The sequence below is a fragment of the Chiloscyllium plagiosum genome, unplaced genomic scaffold, assembly GCF_037043375.1.
Source record: "Chiloscyllium plagiosum isolate Xiang-an unplaced genomic scaffold, Cpla_swu_hap1 HiC_scaffold_19, whole genome shotgun sequence".
Classification (NCBI taxonomy): domain Eukaryota; kingdom Metazoa; phylum Chordata; class Chondrichthyes; order Orectolobiformes; family Hemiscylliidae; genus Chiloscyllium; species Chiloscyllium plagiosum.
Window position 1 is genome coordinate 58,731,719 of NW_028270157.1, and position 25,216 is coordinate 58,756,934.

General features: G+C 40.8%; 1 protein-coding gene across 4 annotated transcripts in view; it reads right to left on the reverse strand.

Moving 5' to 3' along the window:
• The window catches only part of LOC122559526 (metabotropic glutamate receptor 8), a 447,166-nt gene that overhangs the window by 402,407 nt on the left and 19,543 nt on the right, over positions 1-25,216 (reverse strand). Inside the window, exons 1-2 of one of the 4 annotated variants that reach the window (XM_043709130.2) lie at positions 17,545-17,834; positions 15,841-16,697 (exon numbers count right to left, since the gene is read on the reverse strand). In XM_043709130.2, coding sequence (XP_043565065.1) covers positions 15,841-16,317 — 477 coding nt within the window. In that variant the 5' untranslated portion in view covers positions 16,318-16,697; positions 17,545-17,834. The other 3 variants (XM_043709131.2, XM_043709128.2, XM_043709129.2) reach the window with 3 other exon arrangements.

The window sequence follows — 25,216 nt, forward strand, 5'->3', positions numbered from 1 at the left end:
CACCCCAATTAGAAAATACTTTCATTTGTCTTTCTTAGACCCTAAGTGAATATCTCTGCACATCAAAATATTCTTTCTGCAAAATTATTTACCAAATAAGACATAATCATGCTGTCACATTAAAATTAAAATTGCTAGCAAAATTAATTTCCATTCATTCCTTCCATATCTGAGAAGAAATATCCTCTGTATATTATGTATATTAAGATAGTTTGCCCCTGATTTGCTTCAATTTGTAATAATACAATACTTAAATTCATAGTGGAATTAGTGCCCAATTATGAGAGGTCAGTTCACACCAAGATCAGAAATAAACAATTATTTGTTTAACTAGCAGAAAGCTCCTCTCTCACTGGACAGGATATTTCTAAGGCCGTGATTCTTAGTATCAAGTATTCCTTTTTGATCACACTTCATTTCAGAGCTTGTGATTTGGAATAGTAACCAACTTGTTGCTATGAAGGAAAATGACACATCTTTTTCAGAACATTTTGTTCTTTAATTTCCACGTAGAAGCTCAAAAATGTCATTTGCACCAACCTTTCTTGACATTTCTGTTTGAATTTTCTTAAATAATGCAACTAATTCAAATTGGTTATTTGAAGTTGAAATACATCACTTGATTCAGGTGACTGGTCGGTCAAGAAAGGCATCTTCAACTTAATGGTTTCTATTGCAATAGGAACATCAGACATTCCAGGTAGAACACCTAGAATGTGTAGCATATGTCAGTCAAAGTCCAAAGCTCAAGTCACTTCCAGTCATAAAATGAGTCATCTGCTCCACCCATTCCTGGGTTATTGATAAACGATTTCTAAACCTCTTCATCGCCAATTTTTCATATTTTCCCTGGACACTAACCATGCCTTATGAAGAATGTAATAAATTTGGATCTTTTCTGACCTGTAAGTCTGTATTTTGGATATTATAAGGTTATTCCCAACTAGCAATCACTCCAGCAACATCCTTATGTGATTGGCTCTAGGTGAATTTTTCTTAATGCGCCCAGAATAATAAACAGCAAAAGCTTTCTGATGATTATTTTTGGCTTTTGGAATGCCTCTACATTTCTTCTGTCATCTTTGATTAGCAGCAGTGTATCGCACAATTAAACCTTGCTTAAGGCATAAAATATCACATTTATTGTACAATAGGTGAAATTACACTAATACAACATGCATGTGTACAGTAAATGTTACACAAGCTAGCTCCTCCAAAAAACTCTGCAAAACAGGTCAGACCTCCTTGACTAAATCATTATTTTCACTCGAAAAGTAATAGAACTCTGAAATTGTATTCCCAAAACATCATGGCTTCTAGGTCAATTGGAACTGTCAAAACTGATACAGACAGTTCCGTAAGGTTATCAAGGGATATGGAGCAAAGAGCAGTAAACAGAATGGAGATGGAAACCAGCCATGATTTAATCGAATGGTGGGCTGATTCGAGGAACTAACTGGCCTCCTCCTATTCTAATTATCCTCTCCTTTTCAATTAAGAGTTTATCTTCACAAAGAATCTTTTCGTCTTATACTTCTCACCACTGCAGAGGTTGAGCTAGTTTTATTTAACATTTTGAAGTCCAAAGCGGGCACTCCCAACTCACTTTCATTTGATTCAATTCACATTTCATATACATTCCTCAACTAATGTGGATTTGATGCTCATTGACGCTTCATGCCAGTCATACTGTTTTGTTTTGTTGATCTCTCATTTTTTATTTTCATGGAACAAGACGTATCTATCCTCAGCCTTCTTTCCATCCATTCATGTGTATATTGATCCCTCACTGAATCTAACCCATTAATCAATTTCCATTTTTTGACTCTTTCTTTCGAAACTTCTTTTCTCATTATTGCTCCAACACTTTTTTCAAACATTATGCCTCCTGTCACTTCTCCAATCTCAGATTCTCAACCCTTCCAATTCCCTACCCTAACCCTTCAAGGCTTCCTCACAAGCCTGCTCTCTTGCCATACCCTAGGCTTGGCTCTCTGTTAGGTAAGTCTGCAAGTTCTCTTTTGTGCCTTTCTTGGCATTCTCCAATGGGCTCATTATTAGTAGCAATCCCAACCACTTCATCTCACTCTATTATTGACCTACTTGTCCAGTGCATCTACTGGGGACTAACCACAGCAATTTACTTCCTGGCCAACTCCGTCCTCCCACCACTAATGCTGTGGGCTCTGCCAGTGCATCAATCATCACCACCCTTATATGCATCTCTGTCCTGAGAGTCTGTTCACACGTACACAAGCCCTCTCCATTCATGAAGGTACTGTGGATAATTGTATTATCAGAGATTTAGCTGAAACCAGGCTGAAGGCTGATGGCACCTACCTTCTTAATGAAGCCTCCAACCCAGCTACATCTTCCACCACTTGCCCTGTCAAGACCATCAGCAAGGTGGTGTGGTGCTTATCATCTTCACATCTTAGCCTGAACCCCTACTCCTGTGATATATGATTTCCCTTCCATTTCAGCTTGTTCCAACCCTCTCACCACATAGAAATGGCTCGCTTTTGAATTGAGAAATTGAATTAGAAGCTTTTAACAATCGTCAAAGACAACTGGAAGCATAACACATAATGAATGATCATGTTTGGCAAGATGTCGTCTGTTAAATGTTTCAATGAATGTTACAGTCTACTCATTTTTGGATAGCAAAATTGCACACAGCAGCCTTTATACAAACATTTCTGTTGCAGGCTTTAATGAATATGTGTGGATGATGCAGCAGCACAGTGAGCACCAAAGAAAAATCACAAGTGAGTTATTAGATTTACAACACATACTTAATAAAAAAAATTGACTCACACTTTGGAGTGTGGGATCCTGTCAAAAGAGGTGATTATTGCAGGTTGTTATAATGAATGTTCTTTAATGGCACAAACTGAAGGATAGCAATAAGACAAGGGTGATGAGGGGAAAATGTTGAGAAAAATGAGTAGACTGTAACATCCATTGGAGAATTTAATGTAAGTTATCTTGTCAAACCTGATTACTCATGCATACAATGCTATCAGTGGTTATTGGAGACTGTTAAGAGCTTTCAATTCAGCCTCTATATTCAAAAGCAAGTAATTTCAATGTAACTCAAAAGATTTACACAATCCATAAAAATCCCTTCTACTTATTTGCATCTTGCAAATCTCAGAATGCCTCAAAAATACTTTACGGTCAATTAAAACTGAGAGTATGGTCATAGCTGTAATTTAAGAAACACAGCAGCTAATTTGCATAAACAAGCTCCCAAAACAGCAAAGAGATAATATGCATATAATCTGTTTTGGTGAAGTTGTTTGAGAAATAAATAATTGGTCTGAACAAACATTTCTATAACAATATTTTCTGCATCAGGATACCATCACAAAGTGAACAGTTCCGTTCCAAATTCATTTTCTGGAATACCCTCTCTTTCCCTTACACGCTTCTGAATCAATTGCAAGAAGTTACAGCCAGCTAACTGATTAACCAGTAAAACATCATTTCGGCTATTCACAAATGGAACCCCACAACATCTTACCTACTTGTTCACTAACCTCACCATCAATTAGTTATTCCTCTCTACAACAGCTTGCTGTCAGTGCAACAAGATATCCCAAGGCATCCACAGGAGCATTATCAATAGAAGTCTTGACAGTGAGCCATAAAAGAAGGCAGAAGACAAGAGGGTTTCTCAAACATATGTGTTTTAAGGAGCATCTCAAAAGAGGAAAACAAGAAACAGAGAGATGGAGGGGTGAAAGAAAATACAGAGAATAGCGCCAAGGTAGCTGAATGTGTGATGCAATTCAGATTAGGGGTGCACAAGGTACCCGAAATGGAGATGCACACATTTCTCACCATATTACCATAGGGCTAGAAGAGATGAGGGAGGTAGGAAGGAACAATGCCATGGAGAGATTTGAAAATTGATTGTAAAACTGAGATCAAACAAGGAATCAATTTAGACGACCAAGCATAAGGGTGACAAGTGAACAAAACTTGGTGCAAGTTGAAAATGGGGAACAGAGGTTTGAAATGATCACAAATTTATCAAGGATTGAAGATGAAAGACTGTCAGTTGCTAAGTCAAAAGCAAGGGACAGGCAGGAGATGAGTTGAGTCAGGGTCAAGATCAGAAAATAGTACATAAGTGAAAGTACGTAGTCAGGATAATGGAACAGATTTGTGGTCTGAAGGTCATTTCAAACTTCAGAAAGTGTCAGGGAGCTGAAGGGGAGCAGTGGTCACAGGAATAAGAATGAAAGATAATGGTTTGAGTGTTCCAATACACAGAGGTGTTGGAGATCTTGCTGTGTACCAGTTGGCTGCTATATTTGCTTTAATAACAGTGATCAGATTTCAGAAAGGAATTTGTGTTAAGTGCTTCGAGACATCGCTCAGAGACATGATAAAATGTTATATAAATGCAACCATTTAAGATCAACATATTGCTTCAATTATAGTGTGCTTGAATAAACAGAATGGACTCAATACAATTTGGCAATTAGATAATTCACATGAGTGATAGACACGTAAATGAGCATGTTGCTCTTTATGTGACACTATCCCCATCTTTAACACTTCATTTAAAATAATTTATGATGACAGGGTATACACATGTTAATTGCAATAAATTTGGGAAATAAAAGTGATGCAGTCAATTTACATCCCATTCAAGCATTGTCAATTTACCGAGAAAACATCAATCATTCTCTTTCAAATCTAATTCAAAACACTATCGGAAAAATAAGTACTTGCACAGACAATAACAGAAAATCTATTGCACTTTGTTATAGCTCATAATAGTTATTTCCAAAAAAAAGGACATTATCCTTCTCTCCTCTCTAGTTCTTTTGTCTAAAGTGGCGTTCTCTGGTTACTGACCCTCCTGATATTGGAAACAGTTTCTCCCTAACAATTCTATCAATGTTCTATTCCTCAAACCTTTCAGCATGTCCATCAAATCTCATAACTGCAAATCTATTCCTTCTTTAAGTCTCCAGCACTGTACAAAATGGACACTTGACTGTTCTACACAACTGGTGCACTGGGAATAACCACATTGTTTATTCTGAATCGAGAGTTAACTTCCATGTAGTAGCATGTTATTTTCACTGACATTCCACAACAGCAGCACAAACTGGCCTGGCCCACTACAATTTATCTTTACTTGTTTCACAGTGCTCGAAGTAATGTAATCCTCCATGGATGAGCAAGAAGCAGTGTCGAAAGTATAAGCTGTAGACCCCTAGCTCGCTAATGAAATGATCGGAGAACCTCTTCACTAGCATTTGGGAATCAAATTTGACCCCATAATTTCTGAAGCCAAAACATCTATTCAGCTGCCCAATCATTTATTCTGGATTGGATGACTTTTTTTATGTTGGGTCCATTTATTACAGAGCTGGAGATTTTCATTGTACAAAGGATTCTGTGCATTGTGTGGGTCATTTGCAAACTTAATGGCTTGCAATAAAATACTTTTTTAATTGAATAAAAGTATTTTTTGCATTATTAATCATTACCTTCTGTTCTCACTTTTCTTGCATTCATTTGGTAACTCATTCATAGAATATTGGATTTGTTAACAAAGACAGTGTTTGTTGCCCATCCTGTTGTCCACGAGAAGGAGGTTTAGTGTCACCTAATTGAGCCACTACTGCAGTTGGTGAAGGTGCTCTCATAGTGCTTTTGGGTAAGGTGATGCAGGACCTTGACCTAAAAGGCCCTGGACAAGCATTTCCCTGCCTTGAGTCAGACATAAGTACTCACAGTTCCCTCTGAATGGCCAATTAGCAGCTCCACGTATAACTTAACATTTTCAGTCACCTAAATATTTGGGTGGTTTTATTATCAAATGGTTCATCTTTTCACTTTTAGAAGGAAAATACCATTTACTAGAGCAAAGAAGGCCCATCATCTTGTGATTTTTCTCGACTTGGGGATGTGTGCAGAAAAGTACAGCAGCATAAATCTACTTGAAAGTGCATTCAGTGTCAAGAGCTGCAGCCATTTAGATTTTGTAACAGCTTGTTCATTCTCTAGGCTAGAAGAACACATTAATAACTTGACACCTTTCAATTCACAGAACAGTCACACTTCTGTCTCCTCAGAGCACAGGTAAAACATGAAAGGAAGCATCCCACTTTCATTCTGATGTGACTGAGTAATATTGCTATATCATTGGGAAACTATTGAATCGAGAAGCATCTCTCCCTTAATCTGCTTGTGCCCTGCTTCTCTTTAACCTCCTCAGCAGCATCTACAATGCATTGTGCCTACAATATGAACATATGTATAAAGAGCAAGAACAGGGCATTCAATGCCTGCTCCACTATTTAATAAGGTCATGGCTGATTTGATTGTGGTCTCCACATTCCCACCTCTCCCTGATACTGTTCGATGTTCATGTTAATCAAGAAGCAATATAATTCTTAGAAATACTGAATGATTTTGCCTCCACTATTCTCTGAGGAAGACGTTACAGAGATTCACAACTTTGAGGAATAAGAAGTCTCCTCATCTCTATCATAATTCAAAGAGCCCTTATTTTTAAATTGTGTTCCCTAGTTCTGGTCTCCCCCACAAGAAGAAATACCCTATCAACACTTTTGATCCTGTAAAATCCCCTCAGAATCTTACATGTCTTAATAACATCACCTCTTAATCTTCTAAGCTCCAGTGGATACAGGCCCAGCCTGTCCAATTTTTCATCAATATGACTGACTCAACAGCTGGAAGTCTTCAGGAGTTCAAAGGAAGAAGTCAATATCTAACAGAAGGGTTTGTCATACAATCTGAGAGGAATAAATTCAGGAGACAAGCTTCAACAAGGTAGATCATTTTGCCCACCCATTTACAATTACTTGGGTATTTGTTGTTTACATTGTTTTTCCCTTCTGTTCTCCTTTCCTTCACTTCCCATTTCTGCTTTACTCTCCACTTACCTCCACCTTTCCACTCTCTCCTTCTACCCACGTCTCCTTTGGTCTCCATCTCTGCTCTTACCAGGCTTACTATAATGGCAACACTGATTCCAGCAGTGTACCAGTTTATTGCAATCTCCACCAATGCGCTGGCATCATTTGGTTCTCTTTCCTGATGCCTAGTCCAGCTCTAACCTTCTCGATATCTATTGAGATATTAATCCAGTTTTACAGAATGGGTTCAAGAGAAATTAAGTCAAACTTCGTAACAGCAGGAGCAGTGAGCCTCTGGAATGCATTGCTAGATGGTGTGGTGGTTGCTGAATTTGCCTTCAGCAGAAAGCTAAATTGTTTCTTGTCGTGGATTAGTAGTTTAATTACATAGCCGTAAAGTGTCTTTCTAGATTGTGTTCTTAAAGAAGTTGGTCTTCTGGATTGATTTTGATTGCCTGAGGAAGTAAGAGGGGAATTTTCAGAAGTTTTTTTTTGTCAATTGATTTGGCATGGTGGCTCAGTGATTAGCACTGCTGCCTCACAATGCCAGGGACCCAGCTTCAATTCCAACCTTAGGTGACTGTCTGTGTGGAGTTGGTGCAAACTCCCCATGTCTGCGTGAGTTTCCTCCGGGTGCTCCAGCTTCCTCCCACAGTCCAAAGATGTGCAGGTTAGGTGAATTGGCCATGCTAAATTTTCCATAGTGTCCAGAGACGTGCAGGTTAGATGGATTAGCCATGGGAAGTGCAGGGTTACAGGGATAGGATAGGGTAGTGGGTCTCGGTGGAATGCTCTTTAGAAGGTCATTGTGGACTCGATGTGCTGAATGGCCTGCTTTCATAATGTTGGGATGCTATTGTAATCCCTGGATTTTGTTTTGCTCCTCATTTCCCCTTCCCTGGGAGAACAGTTCAATTCAATTCTACTTTTCCTACTTGTGATCCTTAAAGTGTTCTGTACTTCCTGTCTTCCAATTCTACCCAGCCATCACATTTCCTCTAACCCTACTCTGTAAGCTTCATTTGTCTTTCCTATTTTACCTTCCTACATTTGACTTTTTGAAATGCGCAGCAGTACTGCCAATTCACACCTAGCCCCGTTCAACTTGGAAAGGGTACAGTTTGCTCCTCACCCAACATTGCCCAATTTCACCACATTAACAACTTCTATGGTACAAAAGACACTACACTTGCTTAACTACAAAACTTTGGCATCATAATTTTCTCTTTACCTCTCCAATAATTTCCTAAATTATGAGTTTGCAATGAGTGATGTAACTATTGTATCTCATTGCTTCCAATATCTTTCAATATTTTGTTCACTGAGGCATATTACAAAACACAAATGACTCCTTATAAAAAGTATTCTTTAGCTAAACTTACAACACAATCTTTAAATTATTAGAGATGCAGGGTTGGATCTTGACTTTTGTGCAATTGGCAAAATTGAGCAAGTCAGTATCCCATTTTAGAGCCCTCCCAATGAAATCAGTAGATCTAAAATTGGGACTGATGTAGAACAGGCTGTTGATTTATTATCATTCATTTTATACTATCCCATCAAGTCAAAATTACCTCCCGCTTTATCTCAATACACTATCATTGGTATGAACAGAAAATAAACCAGCAACAATTTTGTTTGACACTGTTTTGGCTGAATAGAGGAGGAGGGAATCAGAAAATAATTAAGTGATTATTCAATTTTCGTTACTTGCCTCCAGTATGGTTAACATTTGAATGGCTTCCTCTCCTCAGAACTCTCACACAATCCACTTCCCAGAAGACTTTCCGCTTGGCTAACTCTGGCCTGTTGGATATCCTCCAGCCCTTTAATCCAATACTAAACCTCCCACCTTTCTAGCTGCACCTTCTTGAAGTGCCCCTTTAAATCCCATGTATTTGATCAATTGTTAATACTTACCTCTCTAAATAGTTCCTTAGGCTTTGTCATTCATGTTTTCCACATTGTTCCCTGGCATTTCTTTTCTCTGTTAAAAGTGCAATTCATGCACTAATTATTATTGCTAATTTCTTATACTTTGAGCAATGAAATTAGTTTGGACATTGAAAGTAGAATGTAGGTCAATGGTACAATAGTATCTAGAGTAATCTTACTGAATAGAAGATGTCAACGTGTATCTGGTGATTCAGAAATTCTGAGCAAGCAGAGACATTCTAGTTTAAGAAGTGAAAGACATGGGCCTTTGGAGAGAGAATAAACTTGTCAAAAAGCTGAAAGGTACAGAGAACAAAAAGATGCTAGAGATGGCAATGCATTAAAAAGGAATTGAGAGGCATGTAGGCAAGACAATACCAAAGAAAAACTGAAGTATTATTGATGTTAAGGAATATATATAAAGTGCCATTGTCTTTTGCAATGATGAATAGTCAGAATATATCAGACATCTGATGGTGTTGCTGAGTTTGAATTATAAAGAAAATGGATAGACAGAAGAAATGAAAGACCCCACTGGACAGATGGATCAGGAATGATAGAGGGAGAGATAAGATCTGCAAAAAGATTGATATAGGACAACAGAGTTTCTTGTCCATACATGGAGGGTGTGTACAAATTGTGGAATACTGAAGAAAATACAGGAGAGTTAACAACTGTGACAAATGGGAGAGAAAGGCTCTTGCATTTTATCTCAAGACAAAAGGTGAAAAAAAGCCCAAGGACAGAGATTGGGTTGAATTTTCATTAGTAGGCTCAGAGCCCCCTGACTTTGGGTGAATGTGAATTTTAATGGGAAAACTAAATCAAAGTCAGTGTGCACTCACTGTTCAAATAGCCAAATAGGAAGGCATATAATGGGTGGGAGAGCGGGGGCAGGAGTGATTTAAACACCAGTAGATCATCAAGCAGCACTGTCTGTTTAAAGGAAAATAGCAAGAGAAGGAGAGTAGCAACAGACCAGAACAATAAGCACCAGGGTGACCCGGATATTTAACATTGGCCTGCCTTGATGTCCATTTGGGGGTGGTGGTTTTCTGCTTTAGAAAGTGTTAGAGAAGGCTAGCCAGGTAGACCAAACAGGGCTGCCCATAGTTGGCAGAGGAAGTGAGTGAGGAGAACATAGAAATAGAGCAGCTTCCTCAAACTGGAAATATAAGCGTAATGTTGTGCCCAGGGTTCCCAGTCATTCTGGAATTCAGGCAAATCAGGTGACAGGAATGGGGCTCTGTCCTCCTAAAGTTCAGGCTGTGGTGGGCTGTTACTGCCCTGAAGAAGCAGCTGCTGTGAGGGAGCAATTTGGTTTAACAACATTAAGATGACCCAGGCAGATAGAGCAGCTAATGGAGGTCAGGGGGAAATACCTTTATCAGCATCTGCAGAGGACAAAGAAAATCCTCCAGCCCAGCTTCTAATTTACCATGGTGGAATCGCAAACAGTCTCAGAATGGGTGGTACAGAATTATCAACACTTCATAAGTGAATCGCAAGGATATGGATGCAGTCACAACTAGGAGAATGGAACACAGGCACAGCCATACTCACTTGGGTGAAGACACACAGCCTCAGAAATCATTCACAAGTCAGGTATTCTCAAATGTGTAACCACATCAGAATTTCTTAAGGCAATACAAAATCACAGCAGCAGATTGAGCAGTTTCATGTCTCAACATTTTGAGAGCATGAGCTCCTCTATTGAGAGGCTAGCCCACCCCATGGACAGCTAGCTGCAGCACCATGAGTGTGCACAAGAGCAGCACACTGATATACACAACATATATGCCATGTTCTATAGATTTGACAAGTCATTGACACTAATGATACAAAAACATCAGGTAAAAGATTACACTCCATCAGGTGGCTGCCCTAAGTGTCCAAAGATCCATCAAAGGATTGAGGGTTTTGGAGATGTTGTTGATGGAGACACCCCTATTTGTGCGCTATAATCAACATTTTGGCTCCTCTGACTGCACAACAAACTGTGCAGGAAGGTTCTCAAATGAGACCAACCTTGAATGATACCACTAATTCGTGAAGGAGCACCCATCAGCTACCTCCAGCTTATCGCCAATCAGAAGGATAGAATACCAGATTAGTGACCTTGAATGGAAGCCAGCGCATTGGTAATATCACAAGCACCCCCTCCCAAATAGCTGAAAATAATTTGGTTACACACCAAATGACAAAGTCGTCATTTTTGAGCAACTTGCCACTTCTCACCTTCAGTTTCAAAATGATAGCATGTCAAACCTATGTAGGGAAATAACCACAGTTTTCAGCAACAAACTCATCCAAGTCCACTTGCCCTCTTCCCTCCTGTGCTGCCTATAAATGCTATATCCATTCTTTTGAAAGAGAAAGCCACATTTGGTCTTCAGAGATGAAATGAAATAGGGTTATCTCAAGGGTTGTTTCCAATAAGCATATGCACATAAATTATTGCATTTCACAGTTATAAACAGTCTGCAGTCTTTGAGTGGAAGGATTTGTTTATTTCTTTGTGTACACTGAAAGGTCCCTTCTCTATATTATAAAGCAAATCCAACAATTAATTTTTGCAAAAACTAATTACTTTTTTTCTGGCTCAGAGTATAATCATTCCAATTTAGTGAACCCTGCAGCCAATTCTTAGCCCTAAAGGAAGAACAGAGGCTTTTATTTCAAGTGTAGCTCATTTAAAATTGACAAAGCAATTGGTCCAGTTACTGTGATGTCCTCCTGCAGGGGTTAGCTTAGACTGAATTGCATTTTGAGGATAATGCAATTAAGTTAGGGTCATTTTGTTTAATTTTAATATTTCTGAATCACTAAAGTTCTGCAGATTTCCAACCGGTAACATGCTGAAAGTGGGATGAAATTTCACTACTGACCATTATCCACTGATTTATTTTAGAAAGGTCACTTAAATTGAGTTTGTAATTGACTAGGTCAAGCTTATCAGTAATATCCTCAATTGATTGTTATGCCAGTGCAAAGTTCTGAAACAGTTGAAAGATGATCATTTGTGGACACACTGAAGAAATGTCAACTTGCCCACATTACCTTCGATGAAATAGGGAAATGGGTGTGGGGACAGGCTAGAAAAGAACTGTTGAAAGGAATTTTTTTCAATACTTGCAATATTTAAATATTAATATTTTAGGCAGACAAAATAGGTCCTACAAAGGAAAACATTGCAACTTTTAAAAGCTCACTGTCAGCAATGTGACATATTTCACACATAAAATTGTGCACAGCTCTTCCCACAACATGTTGTTTGGACATCTCATACAGCATGAGCATGGTAGTGCACTACAATGGTTGTGTTCCTGTATTAATAATCCAGCAAACATGAATTCACATCCTATCTAGCCATTTGAATTCAGCTTTTAAAACGTATGGAAACAAAAAGCCAACATCTATAAAAGTGTCACTAGGGAAGGAAACCAGGCATCCAGACCCAGTCTGGACTGTGTTTAACCTGTTCCACAGCAATTTGGTTCCTCTGAAATGGCCCCTCGATTTTGGTGTTACTATCTCTCGTCCATTCTGGGAGGGTCAGCTTAGCCAGCAACACCCACATCCCAAGACCTTTTCACCTAAGAAAATGTGCAAGCAAAATTCCCTCAAGTTCTTAAGCATCATGTCTGACTATGAGAAGGTACGTTGGAGCTGATAAGGGTGGCTCACTTGCCTCCCTGTGTGAGAATAGCCAATTTGTACTCACTGCCTTCCTGTAACCTTTCAGCTAAAATCAGCAAGCCCAAGTTTCCACCTTCCTGGTACAAAGTTGAAACGATGCAAGACTGCCTCCTGGAGGTTCTGTGGCATGTCTTTTAAACTTAATACGTCCAGTAATAGGAACATTGGGCTGACATGCATATAACATTACAGCTTTTCCATTCATGTACATTATGACAGCACAGTTTAAAAGCTCTTGCATAATTACACTGTGACATTGGCCTGTGTAGGTGAACTATCGTGGCATATTAACATAGAAGTAATAATTATTGTAAAACCTACACTGTATCAAAAAAAAAGTACCTTTTAACAGCCCTTTTGAAGCATGAAAGCCTATCCATTTACTATCCAACGGAGCTTATTCTGATCCATGTAAAACAAGAGGATTTTTTTCAGGGTATTTATCGTTGAGCGTGTAGTATTTCAATCAATATAAACACCACTCACTTAGACAACAGATCAATGATCATATCTTCCACCTTTGCAATTGCTACCCAATTAATGCTCGCTTAGAAAGGTCAGGTTAACTGGGCTGTTTATTCACTGGATGAGCGACACGGTGATGTGCTGTTGACATGGCCTAGGACGCCCCATTGCCTCCAATGGACCGCGTTGCTTCTCGCGGCGTTATACATGACATTGCCACAATCTCGGGGAGAGGCCGGATCGATCTAGTAGCCACACGTCCGGCCTTTCACAGAACGGTGTTTACTGCAGACGTGCACCCTTCTCGGAGCTCAACCGACTCAATTTCCTCAGCACCACTATCACAGACCCTCGGTTTCTTAAGAATCAGGCTGATGAACAGATTGCATTTTGTCAGAGTTAATGGTGAAAGTGTTGTAAGACATGCTGTCTGCTGTCAACTGCCCGCATACAAATGCGATCCTCAGCATCCAGGCTCCATAATTCAGTGCCAGGAAGACGCTTACTAACAATAAACTTCAATTAACCCTTTCAGCCACCCTCTGTGTAAGTCTGTGCTTTTTTTTTCATTCTGTACCGTGTTGGCTCTCGCTCTCATCGCCCCCCATTCTCACTTTAAGCATGTGTACAACCAGATTGTCAGGAGACTAGAATATCTGGATAATACAAATGTCACACTGATATCCTGATTTCCACCGACCCAATACATCGTCAGCTGTCCCACTCAAACGGAAACTTTCCTGTTCTTTCTTTTGACCCCCCAGCCCCCAGGTAGGCAGACTCAACAACTGGTAAATTAACCAGAAAGATTAAATGTTTTTTTAAAAAAACTAAATTAACCGGGCGCTGCATCTTGTAAAGGGGTAGGTCAGGGCCTGGTTTGAAAGGGCAGGAAAGTGGCGGCTGATGGATCGGCTGGTGCCCAGTCGGGTTCGCCTTGAAGGTGTACCTCAGGAAGGCGGACCGCAAGCCCCTGGCACTGGCTTTGAGTCCAGGACAGCCCAGCCCCGACCTCACACTTAGGAAATGCACTGTAGCCCGCAGCGTGAACACAGCTCTGGCCTTGAGGATTGTGGCTCGGCATTTGTAGCTGGTGGCAGGGAAGGGGATGGGGGTTTGTGGAGGAGGGGGGTTTGGGGAGGTGGGTCTGGCAGTGAACGGGGTGGAGGGAGGGGGTGGAGGCATGTTATTCCACCAGGCGACCCCTCCTGCTGGACACAAACACACGAAAAGGAGCAGATCTACAAGTTGGTCACAACTGGGACATCCAGACCAACAGTGGAATACTCCAGAGTGGCTAGTGACGCTGCCAGCCTGCCCTTCCTTGCCTGACACAAAGTCGATATGAGCAATCATTGCTTCTATTCCATGGAATATAGCGACCCGAACATTTCTGTGGTGCAGAAAGCGTGACTTTAATACAGACGAACTCCTACTCGCCGTGAAGTGTGCTACAGCAATGCAGTTGGCTAACAGCTTTACCTTGAGAATGTACAGCAGTGTACAGCCCCAGGTTCAATAGCCACCTCCTGTCATCTGTCTGTCTATCAGATAAATTGTTCCGCCTCCCAACAGTTTCCTATTCCTCTCAACTCGTTCACCCTTTTAATTCAGTACGAGTTTTTCCTTACTTCCCTCGCCCTTACACCAACTCTCCCAGAACTTGGGTCTGAGTGGATTTTTTGGGGGAAAAATGCCACCACAAACCAACAAAACAGCGTCCTCGAGTCTGGTAGAAGTTGCCCACCTCTCCCCCCGAACCATTCTCACCCGTACCCCCAGCTTGAAGATAGAAACTGCAAGGTTGCATACAAATAGCGACCGCAGCTAAAGGAACTATTGGGGGCTGAAGTGCAAGAAATAAAGAAGTCCTATCCGTCATAAGATCCTTATTGAACAGATCTAATAGTTTCAGCAAACGCAACACCTTATGGCCGATGAAGTGGCTGTGATCTCCTCACAGTTAGCATTCATCACATAAATATTGAGAGTGCTTCATCTGACAAGAGTCTAGCATCCCTTAAACATTACAGACTGACACATTGATACCAACACACACCCAAACACACTCACTTTCATACATATGTATACACTCAAACACTTATGCAAACGCATAGTGTCTCAAACACACACACACTCATTCACATATTCACAAAAACACTTATTCACATATTCACAAAAACACTTATTCACACTCACTCACACAAACACACTCATTCACATACACTCACAAACACTCACACTCATTCACACGCACGCACACGTTCACATATTCACACACATTCATTCACACACTCAAACACATTCATTCAAACATGTTTATGCAAGCACATAGCACCTCAATCACTCTCACTCAAACACACACACACACATGCCGACACTCATGCAAGCATACTTATGCAAACACAATACCTCAAAACACTCTCACATACTCACTCAAACACACACATGCCTAAACTTATTCAAGCATAGTTATGCAAAAACATACTAACTCACAATCACTTGAACACACTCGTTCAAACATATTTATGCAAACACGGACAACCTCAAAACACTCTCTCACTCCTACAGACTCACTCAAATGTCCCCTCACACATTAGTCACTTAAACACATACTAACTCAAACACACACTCACAACCACTTAGTCACCTGGGCACAGACTCACTCAAACACCACTCAGTCACTCGCACGCTCAGAAACACAGAGTCGCCGAAACACATAACTAACTCGCATGTTCAATCACATAGTCTAACACCCGCTAACTCAGACGCTCACAACACACCCTTAAACAGCACACACAATCAGAGAGAGCGAGAGAGAGAGAGATCTTACCTTGAAAAGTCTCAGTATATTGGCCACCATGATAGAGACGGAACTTGCGGAAGCGCCGATAACTCCCACGATCTTGTCTGGTTTGGTGATGATGGGCGCCTCGCCGCTGGCACACCTCACGTCGGTGGTGTCTTTCTCGATCAGGGCTTGGACGAAGGTGAGGGACTGCTCCAGGGCGTAGGTGTCCCGGGAGCAGGTATCCAGGATGCGGACCCCCAGGGTGATGTTGGTGAGCAGCTCGGGGTCCCGGTTCAGCTGGTCCACGGCGTGCAGCATCGCCTCCATCCGGTGGATGCCCTTCTCCTTCTTGATGTCGCCGCAGGCGGCTCCGGACTGGCCCCGGGAGTGCACCGGGAAGAGCCCCCCGAGGATAATGTCGCCCTCCAGGCGGATGGAGTGGGCATGTTCTTGCGCCGTGCCCAGGAACCAGTGAACGGCGGAGAGGACGGCGAGGAGGTAGCGGTGCGGCAGCCTCATGGTTCCCCGGAACTGGGGGGGGGGGTGCTCCGGCCCTGGGCAAGGGAAGGGAAGGGTGGGGGTGGGGGGAGGAGGGAGTGCTAGCGGGAGCAGAGACTGCCCGGGTGCCTGGGGCAAGGGACGAGACGGTATCCTCCTACAGCAACCTGAAGCAGCTCAGTAGGCAGCATCTTGCAGAGGGTTGAGCAGCCTTGCTCTCTTCCCCCCCTTCCCCGTTCCAGAAATCCCAGCAGAAAGCAGCCTCTCTCTCTGTCTCTCTCTCTCTGTCTCTGTGTGTAATGTTTGGGCGCTTCTGTCGGTTGGTCCGGCTCACATTTCTTTGCAAAAGACGAAGCAGCCCCTCCACATCTCTGGATACCCGCCTTCTCCCTGCCGGCGCCCTGTTGATGTGCAACGAGGAGATAAGAGAAATAAATGATTGGGCAAGGAAGCCAGCCAGCCTTAAGTTCACTGGCGAAGCACTCGCCAGCACATAAGCAGCCCTCCCCTCCCTTGCTGCCCCCACTCAGGAGGAACACCTAGCTCTGACCCACCCCCAGTAACAAATCCCCTGTCAGCAGCTGCCAATACTCATCAGTGGGTGCCCACTGCGTCTCCTTTTCCCACTTGCCCACTTTGCGCTCCGGTTTGGACACCCCTGGCTGTGGTGCCAGGTTTCCCAGGTTCCCAGACCCGCCGTGTGTCCCCGAGCAGCGACACGGAGTCTACCTGGAGGATGCGAGCTCCGCTCAGCAGCAGCCGGGAGTGCGTGGCGTTTATTGGAACGGGAGATTCCCTGCTTCTTCCTTCCCAGCTTCACTCTCCCTCGCACCTGACTGCTCCACGGCGAAGTGATCTTACCACAGATCAGGAGAAGGCCGTTCACTTTCTGAGAATGACCCTGCTATTCAATTGGAACGTGCATCCAGCACAAAAACAGGCCGTTCGGCCCAACAGATCGCTGCTAGCATTTATGTCCCGCTGGAGCCTCTTTCTCTAGACTGCATTTAACCCCATCAGCAGAACCTGTATCGCTCCCCTCCATAACGATGGGGTGGCCTCTTAGATGTATCTATTTTATTATCCTGAACTACATTCTAAACAGTCTCTAAATATCTTCCTCCTGATTTTTTTTAAAGAGGCTTATTTACATTGTGCTTATATTCAAATCCCCTAGTTTTGGTTTCCTCTGCCAGTGCACACTATCCTTTCTAGCTATTCTAAAAAATCCTTTCTTCATTTTCAAACCTTTTCCAGTCCACCACTGGTTGCTGGAGGAAATAGTCACTGCCTGTTCAGTCCTTCCTGCAACCCTTCACATTATTTATTAATCTCTTTTACATCTTCTCCAGTTTTTTTCTTTGTCAGAAGGAGACCAGACATGTGCACAAGTGCTGTCTAACAAACCTCTGTACAGGTTTAACACAACTTCACTGCTTTTCAAGTACCTGGTCTTCAGAAAGGACCCACAGTGCTTTGCATTTCTAATGAAGTTGTTAACTTGAACTGTCATTTTTGATATTTTGTCGATATCCAGATTCCGTTGTTCCCTTAGCCCATTCAAAACTTTTATTTCTAAGGGGTTTTTGTTTTACAGCAAGTTGTTTCATGGCACAGTTAGCTCTATTGAGATTCCTTTGTCATTTACACCCCAACTATTCGACAAGTTTTCATTTTTGCCCCAAACTTTCTCAGCAATAACTATACCTCTCCATTTCTTACCTCTGTCAGAGGCTACTACATAGTGCCTTACTGAAGGCTTTTTGTAAACCCAGGTTGGTTGCATTTATTACATTCGTCCATGATTTCTGTTCCTTCTTCAAAGGATTCATTGGAGTTGGAGTACAAACTTCCATTTTGGAATTTGTGCTACTATTCTCCATCTACTCAGCTCCTATGCTGTTTGTCTATTCAATGTTTGAGCAAAAGTTCCATTATCTTTCCTATTGTTAATGTGAACCTAACTGGTCCATCTTTCCCTAGACTTTTCCAACTTGCATCTTAAATATGAAATTATCAATAAATAATGGCTCATCTGAATTCTAATTCAATTTTTCCACATTGTTCACTTTACTTCCGAATTCTGTTTGCTAAAAATCCAGCAATTTCAAACTTGAAACTTTCAATTAACCTAGTGGTAATTACTTTTTGGTAGAGGAACCTTCAGTTTTCCACAGATTTTGCTGTCTGATAACAACAAACCAGTTTTATTATTATTATGGCCTCTGGGACATTCCCAAGAGAGGAACTAGTTTCGAAAGCTAAGTTATCAAATTGTTTAGTCAGCCTGGACACTTCAATTAGATCACCTCTTACTGGTATATACTTGAGCAATCACAATGTTGTATATGTAAATTGTCCAGAGCTGATCACAGTATTCTAGATGGAATCTAACCAACATTTTAAATGTTTACGGCATAATTTCCACCTCATGCCTTACTTAGTAAGGTTAGTGAACAAGCAATCTTGGTTAAAAAAACACTGTCTTCTGTACTATGGAGCTTAACATCTGGATGAGTTTATTTTTAAGTTAAATTTACTCTGGGGTTGTAGTCTTAAAGAATCATACAATAGTTCTAAAACCACCCATTGAACCTGGGTGTATTAGCCCTCTACAAGACATGCTCATCTAGTCTCACAACTCCATCTTTTCCTGTTGACCAGAAAATATTTCCTGTCCAGATAAATCATTCAATTCTTTTCTGAAAGCCTCAATTGAATCTGCCTTCTGACGCTCCCAGGCAAATCCTAATCACCTACTGAGTAAACGTATCCTCTTCGGGACATTGTCAATACTTTGATAAATTACCTAAATCGCTGTCCTCTGGTTCTGGATTCTTACAAAAAAACTGTTTCCAGTTTGGAGGTGCAACTCTGTCTAAAGCCCTCATTATTTTGAACACGTCAAACTAGTCTTCATTCAGCTAAGAAAAGATTAAGAGTGCAGTCCTAGTTTTGCCAATCAAACCATGGAACTGAAGTCCATCATTGCTGGAATTATTCTCATGATATATTTCCTGCACTCCCTCTAATACCTTTACATCCTTCCTAAAGTGTGGGCACATTACTCCAGCTGAGTCTAAATGTGTGTCATAACTTTGATACTTTTTCACTCTATGTTAGTAAATTTCAGAGTCCATATGCTTTGTTAACTACTTTCACAACCTGTCATGCTCCTTCCAATGATTTGTTCACAAATACATTCAAGTCCCTCAGTTTCTTTGCTGCTATTAGATTATAGCCTTTATTTTGTGTAGTCTTTCCGGGTTCCTGCTGGCAAACTTAATAATTTCACACTTCTTAGAACTAAATTTCATCTGCCATTTGTCCATGCATTCTAACAGCCTGTTCATATTCACTTGAAATTTATTATTACCCTCCATTTTGCATCAAATAAAGCAAGAGTTTTAACACTGACCCTTGGAGAATCTCATTGCACACCTTTCTTTACTCTGAAAAATAGCTAACTTCTACATCTTGTCACAGTCAATATTGTATCCATGCTACTCTCTCTATTATTCCATAAGCTGACAAACCTATTATTCAGCAATCTATCAAATGTCTTTTAAAAGTCAACATACATTACATCAATGCATTATCCTAATCAATCCTTTCTGTTCTCTCATCAGAAAAACAAACACGTTAGTTAAACACAATTTGCCCATAACAAATTTATGTTGGTTGCCTTCAATTAATCTACATTTGTCCTAGTGACAATTAGTTTTATCCTAAATTATAGTTTCTAATATTTTCTCAACACCAAGGTTAAACTGACTTGCCCATAGTTGTGGCCATATCCGTTTTTGTATAAAATGTGTAATATTTACAATTCTCTAATTCTCTGGCACCAAACTTGTACTCAACAAGGACTGGAAGATTACAAGGCCCCTGCAATTTTACACAATGTAAGATTGAAGTTGCCCCAATACTCACTAAATCCAACATGAAGGAGTTTGTCACAGGAAATTGTGAATTCAAAACCAACTCCAGGCTGCAAGCACCTAAACTAGATACACCAGTACATCAATAAAAGAGTTGTGGATGAGTTCTACTCTCTGGATGAGATGTTCAGGGTACCACTGCACGCTGAAATAAAATTGAATCCGACTGTTTGCAAAGGGAGGTGATACCACAACCAAGACTGATTCTGACCATTCCTGATGTCAACATTTGCTGCTAGCTGTCATTGGTAAACAATGAAGAAAGGGAGCCCTGGAAGATATCCAGCCCTAACCTCACCAATTAGCCTTGGTGCAAGTAATTGAAGTGACTATTTGTTAACCTAGTTGATAATTAACTTTGCACAGACAAGAAATTGTCTATGTGCACAGCAAGGTATTGCATTTGAAACACATCAATCTAGTTAGTTATAAATTCTGGCACTTAGCCACGAGCATGTGTACAAGTTTGCATACATTGATCAATAAGCCAGACATAATGAGCCATTCCACAGGCAACAAATTTACAAATGAGACAAAGCAGGGCAAGAATTAGAAAATCAGAACATACATGTACTTCTCACACTACAGCTCAATTCTCTATTTATACATAAAACTAGTTTTGGGTGTCTAATAGAAATCTCGAGAAAGTGACGTTCTGATGTTAAAATAATAATCATAACACAGCCTTCTGAGAGGCTGCTGGTGATTGGACATCAGAACACTAGTACTAAAGATATTGCAAGCTTGCTGCGACCATGTTCACTCTTACCCTTCAGGCACAGAGACCAGCTATAATACTTGGTGTGGCAAAGATGACACTCCAGCCACACACAATGTGGATGGTTCCATCTTGCCAGAATTTCCCATATTCCCAAGACCAAATTCAGCAATACGCTACATGCCTCTTTCAAATTTAGAATGTTGTAGCCTATAATCCTGCCAGTTTTTAAGCTACATTACTAAAATAAGGCCGTTCACAACACTGATGTTGGCAAAGGTCCATTAAAAAAAGATATGTATTGAATTCTATTCAGATGGTGAAGCACAATTTATCTTTAAGAAGTTTAAACTGGCATTTAAAATGCTATTATATACAAAATGGTGTATTGAATAGACAAGTCTTAACTTTGCTGGCATATTGAGGATGTATGTACCATATAAGTACCCAAATTAAAGATGACAAACATTCTAAATCTGTTAAGGCCCCTGATCAAACAACAATTAAAATCTAAAGTAACACATATGGTGTGCACCGATAAGGATTAAACTCCTTTTTGTATACTAACATAACCAAAGTTCCACCCTAGCAACACTGTACATTTCACTAAGTGACAATTCTGACTGATCATCAGCTATACAATGGGAGATCCACCAGAGATAAATCAAGACAAAAGTAAGACGCACAAACACAGATCCACAAAGCCTAGATTTTTCAGTCAGCAGCAAACAAACTAGTCTGGCTGCCCATTATACTTAAGCTTGTTTGTAGAGTATGGGTTTTTGAACTGGAACTTATTGAGAATCCAAAACAGTATGTCTCCCTCTACAGGGGCTATATGAAGCTGCGTGAACAGAGCAAACTATGGTCCATCACCTTTATGAATCAAAATATCCTTACTGATCCAGGAAGCATCAGAACCAAACAGGAAGTGTAAGTCAGAACATTTAATTAAATATTACTCCTACCCTTCAGACACAGAAACCAGCTTTAATACTTGGCATTGTCAAAATGAGACTCCAGTCTGATATAATGTGGACAATTCTGGATGGGCAAAGTATTGTCCTGTCAGAATTTACCATATACCCAAGAGGGTGAAAGACGGTGAGAAAGGAAGATGGATTAGGAGAAAGAGACATTTTTAAAAATTATATAAATTTGTAATTATTTAAAGTTTTCCAGAAGTAATGTAGACATGAAGGAATTAAACTCCAATTTGCAGTGCCAGAGAGGCTGTTAGGAAGTAATTAAGATTTAACTCACTACTAAAATTCACTAAGATTAGAGCAGAGAAGCAGTAACTTTTGCTGGCATGGTTACTACGTTCCTATAAATACCAAATTGATGTCAATTCATACGTTGCAGTGCTGATTCTCTTGAGAGATGTTGGCCAAGACCTCCTATTTAATGGTGATGTCACAGTGATCATTGCATAATCTGCTGCTTCCTTATTGGCATTGTCCTTCAAGCAGGGCCTTCCTAAGTCGCACTGAGGAGTAAATCATTGCTGATGGGATCCAGCAGGGGAACTTGTAAGGAGGGGAACTGATAAAGCTACACTCCCTTCAGATGTCACCAGCTCAGGTTACTCCTCATAAGATGACCATGCTTACAGTGTTCTGGTCAGTTTTATTTTGCCATTTCTAAGGTCATTTTGAAACTATTTTTATGGTTAAACTATTTAATTTTTCTTATGAGTTTGTGACAGTGTGAGAGTGTGTGCACATTATTAGGAAGGAGTTGAGGCTGCTGATATTTATCAGGGGTGTAAAAATAGATTTTTGGATTTTTCCTATTCAGCTAGTCGCTTTCCTGTGCCTAAGGTTAACAGCTGGTAAAGGATGAGTAAATATTTGGGTAAGAATATTGTATCCAGTCCAAGTCTTTGTACTAAGTTCAGCGAAATTCTTGGAAGGGTGTGGGCAACATTGTTCTACCTATTGGAAATTCAAACTTCTCAAGTAAAGACTGTGCATGAACATGAGTCAGTTCTTCCCTGATTCACAATAAGAGAAACATTTTCAACATTCACGGTGTTGTCCAAGAGGATCTGTGCTATTGTTATTAAAAGATGTTGAAGTAACAAGGCAACTCAGACAGCAATGTTCTGATTTCCACATTTAATGTCAGAAATTGCTGTCCGATTCCATAGTATGAACACAGCTGAGTTTGCTGTTTTCTTCTACAATAGAATCCATGTTATTGAGGAACATTGTGCATTCTACTCACTATCTGAGACAATAATATAATGACTGGTGCCTTGACCATCACCCTTCATGATCAAGATGCTGAAAGCAATGATTGGAATGTTCAAGGCATGTTGATCACAGTCGTGCATTGATATCTTTACATGGAAGTCATAGAACATTCTCCATTAGCCAGGATTTAGTATCCAAGACTATGCTGGTAAAGGGATGAGCAATGTTAACACTTTGACATGTGATCAGTTTTCTAAGAGCTGAGAATTTTCATCCACTCCAAGGACATAGAAATATGGAAAAGATATGATCTTGGGTAATTCCAGAGGGAATAATATGAGGAGTGGAAGAATACCCATTAGGGCTCATGATGCTTTGATTACAATGGATAGTTAAACATGGAGCCAGACAAGAACTATCCTATTGAGTTAGAGAATGGTGAAGAGGCATTGGATGAGAATGATATGCTCATCTGTATTGAAAGCTGCAGAAGGGTCAAGGAGGTTGAAGAGGGGTAGTGCACACAGACACATAAGTTATAATTTCTAACTTTGATAGGGAATGTCTGGTATTTTGGAGGAAGCAGATACATGATTGGAGCGATTCAAATATGGAGTAAAAATTACAGAAATGGGTTTGAGAAGGTGACAACACATTAAAAGAAAGGAAATTGATTAAGCATTTGCAAGAATGGTAGAGTTGAGGATGAGTTTTTAAGGAAGTTGTAATGATGGTAGTTTTGAAAAGTACCTGGGGGTAGGCAGCGACCTACAATATCAGAAACTTGAGATCCAAATGAAAGTTATGTGGTCAGCAGTTCAGTGGGAAATGAATCGTGATAGCAGGAGTGGAGTAGCATGGAAGATGATAAGGTGAGAGAAGGCAGTTCAATGGTCCCTGTCCCCAGAGTTCACTGAAATGATTCCTTTGACTTGTCAAGAATTGCTAATCCTCCATCTCTCACTCTTTCTCACTCTTCAAGATTTTTCACTTACTTGCAGGAAGCAGAAGCAACTGGTCCATAAATCATTAAGTCTCTGACTTAGTGTGAAAAGCTAAAGCTTGAAACAACAAGTTGGAAAACTTTTTTCAGGCTTTGGAGTTTTTTTATGACAGAGGTAAGTAAGCAAGTTCATTTTGGGAGGTCTGATGGTTCTGACTGTCCCATTCACATCCACAAACTGCCCAGTTACCTCAGAGCCAATCACGTAGTTGCTGGGAGGCAGAAGGCCTTTTGCCATTGCCAATTGATCACCAATCTACAGACCAGTCAGCTACATTTTACTGGTTGCACCTCATTTTGTATACACTCCCTGATACCAGTTCGTCTGCAACTAAATTTCCACACTGGTTAAACAACCAAAAAGTGTAACTTACTATAATTGATGGCAGCTTATTTTTCAAAGGTACAGTGATTCCTTGATATTTTTCAAAGTCTTTAACCACTTCAGTTCACAATCAAAAATACAGGAAAGGAAACGGATACAGCCTTCACAGGGGGGGAAGCAGCAGAAGGAAGTAAATCTAAAATTTAGTGACTAAAAAGCTCATTGAGTTCCTTTTACTGTCGATTGGAGGGGTGAATAGAGGAAGAAAGGGGTTTAAAGGACAGTAATGATGAAGGAATGAAGCCAATACCCTTTTTGCTGTGCAGGGTGACACAGGAAGAAGTGAGTGGTTTGGCAGAATGGATAATCTGATAATGCTGGGAATTGCCTCGGTTCTGCTGATGTATGACTAGACCAGAGTTTGGCAGATATTCTCAAGACGATCGGGGCGGCACAGTGGCTCAGTGGCTAACATTGCTGCCTCACAGCACCAGGGACCCAGGTTCAATTCCAGCCTCGGGCGACTGTCTGTGTGGAGTTTGCACATTCTCCCGGTGTCTGCATGGGTTTCCTCCGGGTGCTCAGGTTTCCTCCTACAATCCAAAGACCTGTAGGTCAGGTGAATTGGCCATGCTAAATTACCCACAGTGTTAGGTGCATTAGTCAGAGGGAAATGGGTCTGGGCAGGTTACTCTTTGGAGGATCGGTGTGGACTTGTTGGGCAGAAGGGCCTGT